The sequence below is a fragment of the Tachypleus tridentatus genome, chromosome 9 (genome assembly GCF_004210375.1).
Source record: "Tachypleus tridentatus isolate NWPU-2018 chromosome 9, ASM421037v1, whole genome shotgun sequence".
NCBI lineage: Eukaryota > Metazoa > Arthropoda > Merostomata > Xiphosura > Limulidae > Tachypleus > Tachypleus tridentatus.
The window spans coordinates 76,883,636-76,902,728 of NC_134833.1; the positions used below are offsets into that span (position 1 = coordinate 76,883,636).

Below are 19,093 nucleotides of genomic sequence, written 5' to 3' on the forward strand. Positions count from 1 at the left end.
AGGTTACGAGTTTATATTTATAACAATGCTTTCATCTTCTTGGATTACAAAACGTGAACGGCCCGGCATGGCCTGATGGTTAATGCACTCGATTCGTAATCCGATGATCTCAAGTTCAAATCCCCGTCACACCAAACATGCTCGCCCTTTCAGCCGTGGGGGCATTATAAAGTTCCGTCAATCCCAATATTCGTTGCTTAAAAAGTAGCCCAAGAGTTGGCGGTGGGTGGTGATCACTAGCTGTCTTCCCTCTAGTATTACACTGCTAAATTAGGGACGGCTAGCGCAGATAGCCCTTGTGTAGCTTTGCGCGAAATTCAAAAACAAACAAAACATGGAGGGCCTGGCATGGCCAGGTGGTTAAGGCACTCGACTCTTAATCCGATGGTCGAAAGTTCAAATCCCCATCACGCCAAACATGCTCTCCCTTTCAGCCGTGGGAGCGCAGATAGCCCTCGTGTAGCTTTGAGAGAAATTCAAAAAACAATAGACAATACAAAACATGGAACTTCATAGCAAGGACGTTTTAATATGCATTTATGTTTTTAGAGTAGAAAATAACTACACTATCAGTTTTTTATAATACATTTATGAAAACCTATCAGAAAAACACTGAAGCGAGAAAGGAAACGACGTTTGTGTGAATGAATGAATAAACACGTGATTTTTAGTTTTCATAAATTTACAACGCTTTCAATTACTGCTCTGCCCTACAGAATCCGAAAACTTCTCGCGATTAAATTAAGAATTTAAACTGATAGTTGTTTTGATTAACTTGTACTATGTAATACGTTTTTTTCATAATAATATGTTCATGTTTTTCAAAATCACATTTTACACATTCGTTCTCAGACGTTTAGACTCGCATGAGAAATTGCTTTTTTTTTATTTGTAGTGCAAAGCTACTCACCAGGAGTAGCTGCACTGTTTTCGTTGCTTTATAAGCTTCCATCCTGCTGATTCAGGAAAAGGAAAACAATTTTGTTTTCTAGACAATATTCTTTAGATGTCAGTTACAGAATTACGGTGAAAATGAAACTTGAATAATAAGAAATAGTTTAATACAGTTTTCTTCTTAAAAATAGAATAATTAATGTTTAAATTATTTTGTAATAAATCCTGTTCTCCAAAATGTTTATTTATTTCTGAGAAAACGCTCATACGTTCCAGTTTCGTGTCCATAATACAAAATGTACTATTTCCAACGACAATTAATACGTAGAACGAATTCTAGGTACGTAAAGGTCTAGATATATTGTTGCACACCAGCAGACATTATTCGCTTTAACCTCGACCTGATCGATTAGCCTTGAGTGCACGTACTGCTGCTACAAAAAGATCACTTCATGAGAAGAGGATAGGCCTGCAGCACTCAGTAAATTACTAACGTCACGAACACGTTACGGTTACCACGGCTAACAATGAGCATACTCTCTGAGAGAGAGAGAAGGGGGTGGAAAAGGGGTAGAGGATTATACTACATAGAAGAAGAAGAGATAAACTGACTTTGAAATGGTTAAAAAGTAGGAAAAAAATTAGGGTTAAAAAGTAAATACAGTAAGAACAAAATGAAAGACAAAAATATAAGGCAAAGGCTGATAAAGTTTAAATAAAACAGTAGGTGTAAGTGAAAGAATGAAGTTTGAGAAAAGAGTTAAAAGAGTTCACGTAAAGAAATAAACTTCAAAATAATACGATGTAGAGAAACAATAACGAGTAACATAATTTCATGAGAGTAAGAGAAAATATGAGGTTACGATGGAAAGAAAGAGATATGACGGTGCTTAACCCTTAAACAGCAGGAATGTTGTCGGTAGCAGCACCAACTGATGATGGCTGCTGTTTAAGGGTTAAATAGGTAAAGATAAGAAAAAGCTGGGCGAGAGAAGGATATATAAACGGGCCTAATGCTAAGATAAAAAGATATGAAAATTGTTAGGTAAGAAAGTGGGTGAGTAATAAAAGGAGGTAGGAAAGTCGTTGTTTTGATAAGTCATGTCAGTAATTTCATGTACGCCGGTGTTTAAAGCGATTAAAACAATGTCGATTTGTAAATAGCTTGCTGTAAAATAAAACGACGGATTTATCCGGATTTGAAATAATGTTTAAAAAAGATAAAATATACAGCTATGTATTAGTCATCATTGATTATCGGATCTTGCTGTCTCTTACGAACGGCTAAACATGAAATAGTTAAAGCAACATAAATCTTCTAAGGAAACAGTACGAGGGTTTCAATAAGTTCAGATTCGAATTTGGATGTTGTATTTACCCATAAACTTTAGATTTAGAAAGGTCAAGAAGCGCATCTCTATGGTGACGCTGCCCATGCAGTTTTGAAAGAAATTGTTGTGTCGATGTGTTCGAAACCTTTTTTCCTAAATTCGCATATCGGGAAAAACTTTAAACCGGAATAAGTGCGTCTGTTCGTGTCAAAGTTTCTTTAATTTATACAGCTAATGATAGCTCCATATCATAAAAGCAATTCCACCAATACTCACAATTTACATTCCTTTTCAATATTATGATCAAATCTCATTCTGAAAAGTTCTAGGTATAATTCTCAATATCATTTTTGCCCTCGGAGAATAACTCGTAGCCATATTATGTTGCTGTCTTTTTGTGATGTCCAAAAGCACAAGAATGATGTTAGAGGCTTCGCTGATATAGGTTTCCACTACATATATTTAAACAAAACTGGTTAGTTTATGATAAGCTTTTATGAATATTAATACATTAAGATACACACGTTACTTGGGAATATCATCAACCGTTACAGAGAAACGTAACTCAAAAGTTACCTTGAAATTATTCGAATGTGAACAGATAAAACATATAGACAGGTACTGAAAATCAGGAAGGTTTCCAACCAGCCAGAAAAACGAGCCAGTTATCACTAATTGTGTTTTCATCGAGTCAAAATTTCCCTCGATTACAATATCATACATGAATGTTCTAATGTACTCCATAGTGTATAAGGTGTGGGCAAAAATTACATTTCCGAAAAGGACGATTCTTTATGTGTTCTCTGCTCCAAATATCACATTAGCAGATGAACGGCATGATTCATAGCTACGAATCTGGGAGAAATCCGGAAGCTCCTTGATCTTCTTGGTTTTCTCTCTCTCTTGGGGGAGGGGAGAGGCTTTTTCTAGTGTCCTAATTACATATCAAACATGTTATTATATATTGATAATGTTAGGAAAACAAATAGTCTCAATAAATCAATTGAACACAAAAATACGATATCCTATTATTCGAGTGCTTCCAAAACGTGGATCTTTCTTCTTCAGGGGCAAAATATAGACATACATATGTATAAAACAATTTAAAGGGGGAAACCCAAATTTTGAGAAAAACCGATATTTGTTTCTTCTTAATTTGTATATAAATTGTCTGTTTTTTTTCTCTTGAAAAATGAAAATCCTAAAATTAATTTATTTTGAATCATGAAATGTTGTTACACTATTTTACTCATCAGGTTATGTCCAATGTATGTAATTTTACCTAAATTGTCAATGCATTTCATAATAATAGGCTAAAAAGTGTAAAATGCGTCTTTCTAATTGAAAATGAATGAAAACGAATTACATGCAAATTTGAAACGTTTTTACTTCTTTCCTTCATTTCTTATATCGAAATGAAGGGGGGCTTCATCAAAGTCTGCGGATGCTTTCCTGCTGTGATGGATGGTTCTACGCTGTTTGCTTTCGAGCACTGGCTATCGAGCGCTTGAAGAACCCTGTGGTTGTCTAACAAGGGGGGCCCAGTCGCGTAGATAAGAGCCCATTGTTTCGCTGTGAAAAACGCGTGAGTTCACGAGGCTCGTGCGTCTCTTGCTGTACAGAACTCGATAACTATTTCAACCGATAGTCACGTTCTTCCTTCTACGTAGCTTCAAGTTAGCAACACATTTTATACCGCTATATATTTTTTTTTAGTGTTCGTATCGTGTAACGCTTGTGTACCTATACATGGCTTTACTCGAACGTCGGTCGTAGCCCGCAACACTAAATTTGAAACATAGAAATTTGATTCACATTAATGTATAGGAATATAATTTGCAATTCTGTATATTGCATGCAACTGATGTGACAAAACCAGTCTCTCTCTCTAAGTTTTCGTGCCATCTGCAATCAAAAATTACCCGTAATTTATGCTTTCCAGTTGCTTTAGAATCCTTCACCAAATTTCCTAAAATAATATTCAATCAAAAATCTCGCTTCTGTTGCTAAAATAGACAAGTATTTTATTTGGCAATTTTGGGCTGACTTAATCACCGACACTCTTTACAACTGTAAATATTGTACGGGTATGAACAAACATACCCAGACTATGAAACCATGAGTTACGACACATTGCTGCAAAAACGCTGTACGTACTTTGTCGTGGGTGTGTTATAAGTGACAATTAAGTCCCAGTTGTCGATCAGAAGAAAAGTAGGCCAAAAGTTGAAGATGGGGTTATCAATCCACTACCTTTCTTCTGGTTTAGCACGGATAGCCCTTGTATAAATTCAAAGCAAATCAAACCTTCTAATCTATTAGTTCAAACAAAGCGACGGCTCCGAACATATAGTCTCTTGTGTAGCTTTGCGCAACAATTGAGTAAATATAAATAAAAGTAAACTATTAATCTATTTGACATTTAGTTCGTTTATTCTAATAGCTTGAATTTGTAGATTATATTTATATTTAAGAAAAACATCAGCTTATAAAGCGTTCAGTTTTGTCCCCTGTTATTCTGCTATAAAATCTATATTTAAATTTAGATTAAATATTCTACCTAAGTATTAAACAAAAGAGAATAGTCACATTTAAAGCATTCAGTACTGGTTCCTGATACCTCTTACTTACGTGTATGTGTTATAATAAAAAACAAATAGTTATCTTACGTGCTTGTCATTTTGAATAGCGTATCAAACGGGTTTCATTCATTTTCAGTATTGTGGTGGTGACGTCTTGAAATGACGCAGATCTTCCTAAGTTTCATAGAGCAGGTTATCTCGAAACTATCTTTCCTATAAGACTTATTCCTGTGATTATTTATTACATTTCGACCCTGTTGGTTTGATTTATGGACTGTACCAGTACAATTCTGTAGTATCATACTTCCGATACTAGAAGAATGATTTATGGTTCTTACCAATAACACCATATATTTACTCATTCCATAGTTTTATCCTTCAAACACTATTAGGCAAATTTGTGGAATACATCATTAAAACCATAAGTCCATTCACTCTAAAGTTTCGTACTTCCGAAACTGTTAGGCAGATTCTTGGACCATGCCGTTAACAACGTAAACCCATTCACTCTACGGTTTTATACTTACGACACTATTAGGCAGATTTATGAATCATACTTTTAATACAATAAATCTATTCATAGTGTCTATATTTCCAGGTAGTACTTGATTTTGAGAGGAAGAGATAAAGAGGAATCCAATAAAAACTATCTGTCTCTCTCTCGGAGGGACTGTTTTGGGATCTACGTATATGACTTTTAACCCACGTTGTTTTAGGTATAATACAGGGTTTCGTTGCTAATACTTGCAAAAATTAAAGAATTTGATTCTCTAATGATAAAATGCAATGTTCATCAAAATAATATTTTCTAGTCTGAAAAAGTTTGTTTACTAAGAAATCAGGTTTGGAACGATATTAGACATTTTGATTTTTCATGAAATAGAGGAACAAACACTCCTGTGAAAAGAAATAGGGAAATATACTTTTCCTGTTTCGAACACTGCTTCCGACATTATGAAACTGATTTATGTAGCATGCCAGTACAATTAGAACTATGTTCACTACATCCACAATTTCATACTTTTAACATTATCAAACCTATGTATGGATCAAAGCATTACAATCATCAAATATTTTTACTCCACAAATATATTCTTCCTGTTATCGATTATATCTGTATAGTTATAAAATGTATTCACCACTCAGCAGATAAATAATATATATATACTTCCTACATTGTGAGAGATTTATGGTTTATATACCACAAAGTTTTATCGTATCAACCGTGATACTAGACACTACAAAAAGCACTAAAACCAAGTGTACCTGATTTTTAACCTTCACCTATCCTTAAAAAACGGCCCTTAAAAAGTGAAGTACAATAACTTAATTATTGTATACTCATGCAAAAACAAGATTGTAGGTGTTGTGTCATTATTTGTCTTTCGCAGAACGTTCACATATCATGAGGAAAACGGATACAAAAGCTAACGACAAAGACATTACAGTGCAAGTCACAGAAAATCTGACAACTATATGAGCTCCTCCATTGTTTCCTCTGACCTTTGAGCTTTGTTCCGTCTCTTCATGTGCACGTGCAGCATTTCTAATATTTCGTTCCGTATTTGTGTACAGAAAGCCAACACTGCTTTAGGCAACTCCATCCAAGTCTAAATACAATTGAACGAGTTTGTACATGTGGTAGATTTGCACTGCCTCAGACGACCCAAGCATGAACTGGGGTTATAAGCACTTACTTGTCTTTGGCCTATTTCTGTGAAATGTAAGTTTCAAAGTTATATTCCGTTTAACTTATTTTCCAAATTGGTTTAAAGTAACCCTACAGTTATTTTGGCAGAAAACGACCTGGTTCAACAACAACAAAAAAATACCATAATTATTGCTGGTTGATCCGTTTTTTCGAGAATATGCGTGTTCTAAATTAAATATTAAGAAAGAAGAACAATTTATAAACCATAGTATTATTGATAGTAAGAAATAACGTGTATGCATGCTGCAAAGTTAGTGATATGAACAATTGATTATTAAGCAGTTTTAGTAATATTACAGTATATTTTTACTCATCGAATGAAAATCTGCCTAGTTTTTGAAGTTAATAACATTCATCGAAAGAATCTGCCTAGTCCTTAAAGTACCACTCATTCAACGTAGAGGCGTACCTAAAGTATTTGGCACTCTTCTCCCATATCTTCCCAGTGGCTCAGCGGTAAGTCTGCGGACTTACAACGCTAAAAATCGGGTTTCAATACCCGTGGTGGGCAGAGCAAAGATAGCCCATTGTGTACCTTTGTGTTTGATTCAAAACAACAACTCCCCCCATAAATAATTTTAAAATTTAAACACGTAGAAGAATATATTTGCCAGTAGCTTTTTTAAACTTAAAATACTGTCATAAGCAAATTAGAAATAAGAAAAATGCAGGACATTAAACAGGAAACACTGCATTTTATTTTATACAAAAAAAGCAACACAAGAAATCCAGTCTCAAAGAATAGGAAAATAAAAAGAATTCACAGTCTGTTTTCGAGCCTTAATTTCTACAAATTGATCAATGACCTCATCAAAATTCATCTTCTTTGTATATTTATATTGAATTTAAATTAAAGCCAGATTTGTCAGTCTCGTCTAACTCATGATCGAGAGAAATATATTTTTATAAATTTCAATTTGAAAAACAATTCTTTCACATGAAGCAATAGACACACAGACAGTCCAAAAGAATATCAAACACAAAGACAAACTTGGCAGAGATTTAGAAAAATCCCATTTCACAATAAACTCGAGACACTGCAATGCTCTTCATTTCTTTGCTTCTTTAACGCTGATTTTGGCAGCTTCCAAATGTCTCCGAAGTCTTCCAATTTTCACACTGATCTCTTCCGAATTCACTTCCGAAGTTCTTTTTATGTTGCAACAACGAAAGTGTTTGGCTGAATAAACAACAAATATGGACAGAATTTAATCCATTGCCTCAGAAAGAATCTATAGTTTTTTAATGAAAATAATTAAGACATTCAAACATAGCCCTTTTAATTTTCTTTGGCAATGCGATACCAACATCCATTGTCATCTCTTCTGGCATTTTTTTCTGAGATTTATTCTCCCTCTTCTCTCCAAGAAATGTACATTTCTTCACACATTGCACCAATCTTCAAGAAATAGTTTTAGATCTTGGAGCTTCACAGTGCACTTTTCAAGTCTGATTTCAAATGTTTGCAAATACTTTTATGCCATTTCTCTTTTTTGAGTTACCATTCTTTTTGGTGTGAAGCCCTGAAATAAATTAATCTCATATAAAAGTATTTGCAAAGAGTTGAGGTCAGCTTTTCAAAATATACCTTCACTGGGCTCACAGCGCCATAATAAGTACTCCATCTTGTCTGGGGAAGTCTTTTGATTGTTATGTCTACGTTCTCCATCAGCATTTCCCATCGATGAGGTGAGACTGAAAGGAAGGAATAGACTTTATCCAAGGTTAAAAAAAGTCACACATGAATAAATGCTAACAAATGAGTGCACTTCAGAAAGGCTCAGAGAATGATTTGCACAAGGCACAAACAAAGTCTTGGGATTAATCTCACTGATCTTTGACTGAACAGCACCATGAATCCCAACCATAGTTGCAGCGTTGACATATTCTTGACAATGACACAGGTTTATGTCCAGTCCATCTCTCTCTCTCCAGATATTTCAGAATATCCTCTATGAGTTCAGCAGTAGTCTTTCCAACAATAAGGAAAAAGCCTAAGAATGATTCCTTTACTTCATCTTTGTCACATTTAATATGGACGTATCTGGTTACTTCACACATCTGATCAGCTACTATTTTCTCTTTGACGTAATTTCTCAAAAAGGAAATACACTCATTCTGAATCTTCGGAGATAAATACTGCTGCAGCTTGATGAACGTGATCAATGTTTCTTCTGAAGCTTCAACCCTGCTTCCATGGTCTTCCATTTTTCCAGTCATGAGAGATGCTGCTCATGATCAATTTTGGGTTTAGCTTCCACCATGCTTGAAAACCAATTACAAAGCTGGATGTTCCAATTCCTTTGTCATCAAAAGCAAACAGTCCGCAGCAAAAACAAAACAAAGTTTCTTTTGATGGAGAGTAAACCACCTGTGTTCTCAAAACTTTCTCGCCATTTGGCAGAGCCTTATAAAACCATGCAGTGATCAGCTGTCGTCTCTTCTCTTTGAACTGCATTGAAAGATCCATCAGTATTTTAAAAGGGTTTTAGTGGTTCACTTACCCTCTTAATAAGATTAAATCTCAAATCATTTGGAAGCTGAATTTGGAAGCAACGATATCAGAATAAATTAAAAATCTCTCTTTCTCCTCTTCTGCATCAGAGTCTTCCTCCTGTTGGTATTGACTTCTCTTGGCGTCTCCTTCCTGTTTGTCAGTTTCACTGTTTCAAGAAAATGAATTGCTATCCTCCAATCCTTGCTCTCATTCTAATCTTCTTGTGAAGATGCTTGTTGTTTTTGGTCTTCAGTTTCACCAGGCCGAATATCTTCACGACTTTCTCCTATTGCACTTGATATTGAAGACGTCACATACTTCAAGATTGATCCAGACACTTCCTGAAACACCCGTCCTCTTTCTTTCTTCAGTTTTCTTCCTTAGAATCCACTGGATCGTTTTTGCTCGCTTCATGTGGATGTTTTCTGCAAAATTTCAAAATGAAAAGGTATGAAGCACGAACCAGCATAACAAGCATGAACTATTATGACTTGTAGTACATTAATTGAATAAACTGTCTTTCATTTTTTTTGGAGTCGAGGGGAGTTTAAGTGCAAACACTACTCTCAAAAAAGCAGAGACCTATGAGTATTACTCACAAATAACTAGACCACGGACAAAATGAAAATTAACAGCGTAGCCAGTAAATAAAAAAGTAAAAAAAAATATATTGCGGATGAAAAGCTTCAAACAAGTGGTTCTCAAACATTTTTTTCAACAAGATATCCATTGATTTATCAGATTATCAACCCAGATAAGCAGAGACAACTAATTATCAATACCATTGTATTAACATTAATTCAGTATAGTATGATATAACGTTAGCTATTACAATTGAATAGTTATCCAAAACTATCATATATAATAGTTTGAGCATTCTTACTTATTTTTTCTTACTTTGGCGATTTTTTCATTTGGTGTGAAAACTTCTACTGGTATTTCAACTCTCCCATGATCCCCATCCTGGCTGTCACCCGGTTCGGACCACCACTCTCATCCTCCTCTTAGTATCCACTGATTTAGTGAAATGTACCTAGTTATTGCAGTTAATACCATTCGACGGCTATATCTGCCTTGTTCTAAAAGTACCTACCACACTTCGGTTGAAAATTTGCTTTGTTCTAGAAGTACCTACCAAGCTTTGACTAAAAGATCTGCCCTAGCTCCAAAAGTTAATACTTTATATTTAACAATCTCATCTTGGTTTCCTCTCTCCTGAGGATTTCAGTGCTTTCAAATACCGTATTACACCGGAAAATCCTTTAAACCTGTAGCAAGTAAATCATATGGTAACATAGAAGAGCTTATAATAATATGCCAATCACACTGTACCTTCTACATTCTGTGCCAACGAGGCTTGTCGCTTAATACCAAGATATGACAAATATAGTAATAATAGAGAAGATACTTATATTACATATTTCCTCAACAACTAGCATTACAATGTGAATTTCATTAGGGTAACCATTTTTTAAACACCATATAATATTAATTACAGTCTTCTTAAATTAACCAACTTATTATTCAGATGACATGGCGAATCGGCAAGCTAGTATATTTCATAACATGCCTGGTATGGACAGGTTGTTAGGACGCTCGAATCGCAGTCTGAAAGTCATGGCTTCGAATCCATGTCACACCAAATATATTCGCCCTTTCAGCTGTGGAAACGTTATAATGTGATGGGCAATCTCACTATTCGCTGGTAAAAGAGAAGCCCAAGAGTTGGCGGTGGGTGGTGATGACTAGATGTCTTCTATATAGTCTCACACTGCTAAATTAGGGACAGATAGGCCCCAAGTAGCTTTGCGCGAAATTCAAAACAAACAAATAAACTGTAAAGGTTGTGTTACATTTTCAGTGCCATGGAGTTGGAATACGCTGTAGAAATGTCATGTCACACGTTCTATGTTATCAACATAATTAATATATTCTTTATAAATATCTTGTCGAGGGGTGTTTTACACTTTAAGTAATGTTGGTGAAACGCATTGTGAAAATCTCATTTTACACATAATATGACGTGATATCTCCTGTCGAGGGTCATGTAATTCTTTCATATAATCAGTGTCAATGAATGGAAACACGCTGTAAAAACGTCTTGTCATACGGACTTGTCACATTCTACGATGCCCACCTAGTTGACAGACCCTGCGAAACTGTCATGTCAAGGAGTGAATTATGCTGTCTCGTACAAGGAACAGCTTGGAAGCCGTTTTAAATGTAATATACAAGAAATTAAAGCATTTTATCTATAAGAATGTTATTTAAAGAATTTTATATAAATAAAGTTGTAAACTGATTTTTTACACCATATATTTTCATTTTTTTATAGCTTATTCTTGAAGTCTTACGTTGTTTACGATGACAACGCCTTTATTGCTGTAGGTAGTTTTATTCTTATTAAGTCTTGTCTGCCACGAAGTTGGTTGGTCTCAAAATCACCCTCTGGCTGCTTGACAGCGTTTTTACGTTATGGTTAACAGCTGCACACGTAATCTTCTGTGTTATATAATCCGTTAATAATTTTGCATTTAAATCATTTTCAATATGTACTAATCTGCAAATTAACTTTATGCGTTTAATACTGACTGCGGTAACAATCTTTTGCTGAACACCTATCAATAGTTAGTGCTATCGTAGTTTGAAAAACCAAATATTCCGTTAAAATATTAGGAATTAATAAAACATGTTATATTATATGTAATGATATGTCATGGGCAGAAATAAGAAAACACGAGGAGTAGCATGTTGTTCTGTTGGCGAAATCTTCTTTTTCTAAAACCTGCTATCTATATATAGTTATGAAAAATTAAGCCTACAAAATAATATTATAACCAAACAAATCACCTTTATACCAAACGTACATTTTTTTAACTGTTTTTTAATTGTTGCTTTTAATATTAGGGTTCATAATTTCTTTTTGTTATTTCAGATATTCGTGCAAATCTACACTAGAATTACTTGCACTACCCGTCTTTAATTTTTAAATGATAGACCAGACGAAAAGCAGCTAGTCAACAGTACACACTGCCAACACTGGGGCTACTCTAATCCAACTGGAAAAGTTTATCCTCATTTCAATAACGCACCGTCAACCTCCAAGTGAGTAACACTTATTTTACGATAACGGGACACTAACTTTGGATCTTTGGAATCATACTTCGGTATGCTAACCACGATGTCATAAGACGTATGAAAAAATTTCAAGATTACATGTGGTACTTGACATAAGTTTGAGGAGCAAGTTCATAAACTCCAACGAATTGTTTAACGACAGAATTTTTCATTAAACTGCTATATAAAGTAGTTGATTGTATATAAGTTAATAGCTTTTCATTATTTTTTTGGAAACAAAAAAAAACCTCTGTAGAAATCTAACACTGCTTGGAAAAAACCTTTTGAGAATGTAAATGGAAGAACTGAAGATTGATGCGTGTAGGAAGAAATATTAATGGTACTAAAGCATTGTGACGTACATGTGTGTGTGTGTTACCAGAAACCACAGCAAGTTAGCGAAAAAAACAACATACCAAACTATTTCGTTTCCTTGTACGTTCTAATTTAGCAAAATAAAGACGAGTGTGAAATACAAATGGACATAAGAAGAGAAATGAACAACTGAATTACAAAGTGATGCTGACAGTATTTACCGTAAGTTAATGAAACCAAACCTATATAAACGTCACCTTCGCCAAGAGTACTCTCGATAACATTCATGAATCGACAGAAAAATCTAAAAATAGGGAAGACGGTTTCGAATTTCAGATGTTGTACAACAGGGAAGACAACAGGAGGATATTGAATGTTTGAAAACAATAAGATAAATAAAATATTCTGGCTAAAATGGAGGGAAGGCGTTAGTTAGATGTAACGTGATAAAAACATCATACAAAAAGACGCAACTCCGGTGACGTAAAAAATAAGGGCAACAAAGTAAAAAACTAAACACTTAAGGAAAATAATTTCTAAAAAAAAAGGAAACTAGGAATATTTCAGTTGGATAAAGAAAGTCTACACGATAACGTAGTTGATTTTCAGAACTATGAAAATATACGTTTTGTCGGCCCGGCACTCGACTCATAATCCGAGAGTCGCTGGTTCGAATCCCCGTCACACCAAACATGCTCGCCCTTTCAGCGGGGGGAGTTACAATGTAACGATCAGTCCCACTATTCGTTCGTAAAATAGTAGCCCAAGAGTTGGTGATGGGTGTTTATGACTAGCTGCCTTCCCTCTAGTCTTACACTGCTAACTTAGGGACGGCTAGCACAGATAGTCCTTATATAGCTTCACGCGAAATTCAAAAACTATACCTATATGTTTTGTCAGTTTTCACCCAATCAGCTAACTGTAATTGCATTTGTCATTCGTTACCCATGTAGCGTAGTTGTATGCAATTATACCGTATGTTCGTTACCCAATCAGCGTAGCCAACTGTATCTACATTTGTCATTCATATCCAAATACCTCAGCTGACTGTAACTATAATTATCATTTGTTACCTAATCAGCGTAGCTAACTGTAACTATATGTATTTGTCATTCATTGTCCAAATAGTGTTTTAAACTATAACTAATTATCCGTTATCCAAGTAACATATGATTATTACAATACTTGCTACTCAAGTATTGTAACTACCTTTAACCTAATTTGACATTTATTATTCAAATATCATTGGTAACTATAACTTAACTTGCCATCCATTACCAAAGCAGCGTGATTAACTGTAATTATACATTGTCTTTTGTCTCTGTTCTGTATCGGCAAGTCTGAAAGTTTATAATGCTATAAACTGGGTTTTGAATACCGTTGGTGAGCAGCAAAACTAGCCCATTGTGTCGAGCTACAAACAAACCAACCTCTCTTCATCCTTTAGGTATTAAAGTTGGATAAAGAAAACTGTATTTGGTTAACAGTTAGGTCTATTTGTGTAGGCCTATTCTATATATTATAAAGGCGGCACTGACATAAATAAATTAACAAAATTTTAAAATGAAACATTAGAATAAAACCTAGTATCTTTTTAAACTCTAATATGGAAACACGATCTTTACCATTACGGATCCCCTTTGAATGATAACACTCCCATTGGGAATCTGCAGATCATAGGCTGAGAGCTGGAAAACGTAAGTACATGTATCAGGTTTCTTCGTTCTTGATCAAATCCTTTGATACAACATGCAGCCATCATGAAGAAAAACTATCTGGCTACTGATCAGATAAAAACCTTTTTTCATTACATTCGTTCGTACCGAACATGTGCGTTTAAAGAATAAATAAAGCAGCTGTGGCAACAATGAAATATGTATCTCGAGTTAACAGCCATTAACTACAACACGTAGTACAAAGTGCACCTGGTAAACAAGGTCGAATTCATTTCTAAGTTGTCATTTAGCGACGCAGATTAATAGATAGTTTTGATATTAAGAAACAAACCAGGTTATATACAGCATAATTCAGTTCCAATTAGTTCCTGATCTCATCACTTCAACCTAAAAGTCAGAAACATAATGAGAATGTCATAACAATTTCTCCATTAAAGGTACATTCAGCTAGGCCTATTTTTCGAACAGTCGTATAGATCTACTTTTAGTTACCTGTGATAGCCGTCCCTAATTTTGAACTGATAAACTTAAAGAAATACAGCTGGTCAACAACACTCATTGCCTACTCTTAGGCTATTTTCTCTGAGTGAATAGTTGGATTTGATTCCCATCCATATAACATACCCATGCCTCCAAAGTGCAGATTATGTTGTGTTTTGTTTGTTTATGTATGTGCGTGTGTATTAATAGGACACGAAACCATTTTCATGATGAAAGAATGGAACTAAGCGTGCAGTGTATATAAAGAAATATGATATCAGGTGTCGAGTTGTGTCTTTGAACTAATATTTCGCGGTTGTTTTTGACAACCATTGAAAATTTTGGTGAAATTCAGCTTTATAGAGTTTTGAGTGTCATGAGGGGATCGTATTAATTAGCATATTATTAAACTTGTCTCTGTTTGTTTTAGACAGGAAAAAATATCATAGATTATTCATAGACTTATGTGTTCAAAAAAGATGGCGTGTGAAAAGAGTTTCTTTTATTTTACATGCAAATGGGTGGGTAACGTATGAAAATTGTTTATAGTTATAGAACCTGAAATAAACTTTTTAAAATACTTTTAACAGAACCATAAAATATTATTTCAAAATGTAAATTTAGAGTAGTTTGTAGAGTTAATGGTGGATTCTTGGGTCCCCAATGGGTTAGCTTTAGCCTTACAGGCTTAAAACATTAAATAACGGGATTCGATTGCACGTGGTGGACATCTCATTTTGTAGTTTTACATTAATACAAAAAACAACTAGTGCGCTTAGAGTTACCATAAGTCCCACTTTTAAGATTCAGTTTTCCTGACCAGAAAGAGACTATTAAATTTCTTTGCTTCGGTGTAAATTAGGTATTTACAGTTTTACTTATTGCTCAGGCAGGACTGAGGATAAACAGCACTTGTGAGAATTTGATAATTACTAATTTGAAGCTAGCAATGAACCTTTAAGTCCAGGTTATCTGCTCCTACTAAAACTGTAAGCTTGTAAGTGAGAGTGGTTAACAAACTTATTCCTGTATGAAAGTTTTGTGAATCTTTTCATGTATACCTTATGCGTTTCTTTTAAATTATTTACTTGGAAAGTTATCTGAAAAAGACAAAACATACAGAACAATGTATGTTTTCTTCTCATTGGTATGTTTTCGAAATCTAATCTGTCATTGAACAGCCGCAAGAACTAAAATTTAAAGACCTGCTCAGCTGCGAAAACAAAAGCGAAAAAGCAACATTTTTATTTTAATTAGTTTATAAACAGCTTAGAATATTTTTTAAATTTCATTTATTACTTTTTTAACTATATAATTTTTGAATTGTTTGTCTTTGGTCTTACCACGCGAAGCAACAAACATTAGATTATTCAACTTTCCAAAAAGTGCGTTATCATTAATCGCGACAGTCGTTCATAAAAAGGATCGCAAGGAATTACACAAAACACTAATAAAACGTTTGTGTGTTTGTTATTAAACACAAAGCTACAAAAAGAGATATCTGTGCTCTACTCATCACGGGTATCGAAACCTGGGTTTTAGCAGCAGAAGTCCTCAAACATATCACTGTGCCACTGGGGGCTAATAGAACGTGTAAAATATGTACTCTCATATATTTGTTTTAATATCTATGTTGTTGTTGTTTTTTAGCTATTATACGTAACAAACATTCGGCCAAAAAGTGCCTTGAACAATGAAGGTTCAGTTCAAACAACACTCTAAAACTTTTACTATTTATTGTCGAGGTTGTACACATATAAAAATGCAAAAAAAGTGCGCATGTTATCCTTACAAGGAATAGAAAATCTGCTCAATTTCTTATTCTTATTGTTATTATAAATAGGAGAAAAAATTAAAATTTTAACGTTATGTAGAGATCCTTTATTTATTTGTCGAATTACTTACTATAAGACAGAGTTTAAAACGATTTTCAATTTCTACTTTGGTTAAGGAATTTAGACTGCTTCCTTTAGCTATATTGATAACAACGCCAGCCAAAGTAAAAATTGAAATTGGTTTAAAATCTATACACTTCACTTATTTGTATACTTTTGATGGCAGCATTTATTATCTTTGGGGTATTTTGTATAGCAATTATACGAATAACCAACCATGCCTACTTCCATTAATGGACACAGCATCTTTAAACTTTCAGTATAGCTATAATTTTTACAAAAATTAAAACCACAATCACAAATTTATAAAATACAATCCTTACTTTATCCTACAGTTGACTCGGCATAGTCAGGTGTTTAAGGCACTCGACTCGTAATCCGCGGGTCATGAGTTCGAATCTCCGTCACACCAAACATGGACTCCCGTGAGGTCGTTATAATGTGATGGTTAATCCCACTATACGTTGGTAAAAGAGTAGCCCAAGAGTTGGCGGTGGGTGGTGATGAATAACTGCCTTCCCTCTAGTCTTACACTGCTAAATGAGAGACATCTAGCGCAGGTAGCCCTCGTATAGCTTTGCGCGAAATTCAGAAACAAACTTTGTCCTACAGATAAGCCTAAACAGCTGCCAAAGTAGGGATTAGATTTGTGTTTGTGGTTTTAATTTTCGTTTCATTAATAACAGAATCTTTACTTCATTTTAAAATTCACAATTCTTAACACTTTTGTTTGTTTACTTTTTATGTTATACCTACATAAATTACACTTTACCTTTAGAAGCTGTCGCGTGTCTATCCACCAGTAATTCTAGCTAACAACATCGTAATAGTGGTTTGTAGTTTGAGCAAAAAAACATGTTTACAGACTCTCCAGCCTTATTTTCATACTTTTTTTAAAGATCTATATTTGAAAGTTTAAGAACAAACTTACAATTTGTTATTTATTTTGCTCGCGGACAGTTGTAGCATGATTTGTTGAGATGATAGTTTAACTAATACCGTACGTCATTCGTAAAATGCCCTAATGTGGCTCAACGATGAGTCTCAGACTTATAACGCTAAAACATTAGGTTTCGACACTTTTTGTGGGCACGGCACGGATGGCCTACTGTGTAGCTCTGAGTGTAACTACAAACAAACTAATTCGTAGAAATGTACAATTCTATCTAGAATCGGCTAGTAACAAATTGTTATGTTCAATTCACTGGAAAGCGCTTACAGTGCGTCAGAATGGACGTACGGGTATCATATGATGCTGTTTATGTATTACAAAACGAAATGCTGCCAACGCTTTCTTTCACGAATAAATAAAACATAACATTTTAATGACAAAATAGGCTTCGGGTATTTTTTGTTAGCGTTGTTATATAAATGTACCTGACAGAACACGATCATTTCTGCGGATGACATATACAGTTAGGCCTATGTTTTCGATCTTCCTAATATTCTTTAGCAAGAGGCTTATACTAACGATTGATGTTTGATGAAATGAGAAAATTTTCACCGTTTTTTCTTGTTTGTTTTTATTAGGAATCAAGACTATAAATTGAGCAAACCAGGATAGCGTGTATCTATACAGGAAGGTAATAAGTTTGGTTAAATGTTAAAAAGGTCAGAATAACAAAGTTATATATGGATAATATAGTTTCGCTACGTCAGATTTACTTTCTGTAACAGCGTAGCATGCTGGTTTAAAACCGTGACTGAGTTACAATACAGTACTCCTTTTACATCTACTGGGTTTAGGATTTATTTTAATACTAAATGTATGAAGTTTGGAATACATTTTGAAGTTTTATTTCTTAAAAATGGCTTTAAGTCTTTTGCCACCGTTAAAAATTAGCACTTTCAATTGTATAAGTGTACTTATATTTGGTTTATTGTTCATACATATGTGCCAATAATTCGTAATAGCGTAAATAAACATATTAAACACATAAAATAAATAAATATATATATACAAATGTTACTAATATGCAACAAGTTACATTCAGGATAGATGGAAAAGAAATACGATATAAGGTTTAGTGTACGACTGTATTCTAGTTAATAGATATGTGATTATGGATAAACTACGTATCGTGAGTGTCTAAAAGCAATATTCCAACAAAACACTCTAGTACTCTGGATACTATAGTGAAACGCATTGCTCATTCTTCGTCTCAGCACTTGGCTGGCTGGTTTCAGTATTCTGGCAACGCTGTTACAGCGAAGCTACTTGGGTGTCCTTTCGCACGCTTCGAAACAACATGCAGCGTACAACTTCCTGTTAACATAACAGCAAATGAAAGTGTTGCTTTTCCTTCTTATATGTGTGTCTGTGTAGGGTGGAGAGGGGATTAGATTAATTACTAGTCTAATCTACGCTCACGATAATTCAAGCGTAAATTACTATAGAAATATGTATATACTTAATTGCGTGGGCAGAAGAAAGGTTCGTCAGTAATATCTAGAAACGAAAAACAACGATATTTGTTACTCAGACTAAGCCTAGTCTGTTACCATAACCACTGCAATACATAAAACTGTTACCATAACCACTGCAATACATAAAACTGCAGTCGATTTTGTTTCACTGAGTTCCTGCTACTTAGT

At 34.5% G+C, this 19,093-nt stretch overlaps 1 protein-coding gene across 3 annotated transcripts; it reads right to left on the bottom strand.

The window, feature by feature from the left end:
* Nucleotides 1–5,815: 5,815 nt before the first annotated feature.
* On the bottom strand, nucleotides 5,816–17,610 carry LOC143225540 (uncharacterized). Of its 3 annotated transcripts, none has more exons than XM_076455172.1 (3): nucleotides 17,271–17,610; nucleotides 9,913–10,029; nucleotides 5,816–9,440 (listed from the first exon to the last, which is right to left on the bottom strand). In XM_076455172.1, exon 3 carries the CDS (start codon nucleotides 8,736–8,738, stop codon nucleotides 8,346–8,348), a length of 393 nt encoding a protein of 130 aa, XP_076311287.1. In that variant the 5' UTR covers nucleotides 8,739–9,440; nucleotides 9,913–10,029; nucleotides 17,271–17,610; the 3' UTR covers nucleotides 5,816–8,345. The 3 variants fall into 3 exon arrangements, with proteins under 3 accessions (XP_076311287.1, XP_076311288.1, XP_076311285.1); XM_076455173.1 differs by lacking the exon at nucleotides 9,913–10,029 and adding an exon at nucleotides 14,073–14,229; XM_076455170.1 differs by lacking the exon at nucleotides 9,913–10,029 and having other exon boundaries at nucleotides 17,271–17,605.
* Nucleotides 17,611–19,093: the final 1,483 nt, after the last annotated feature.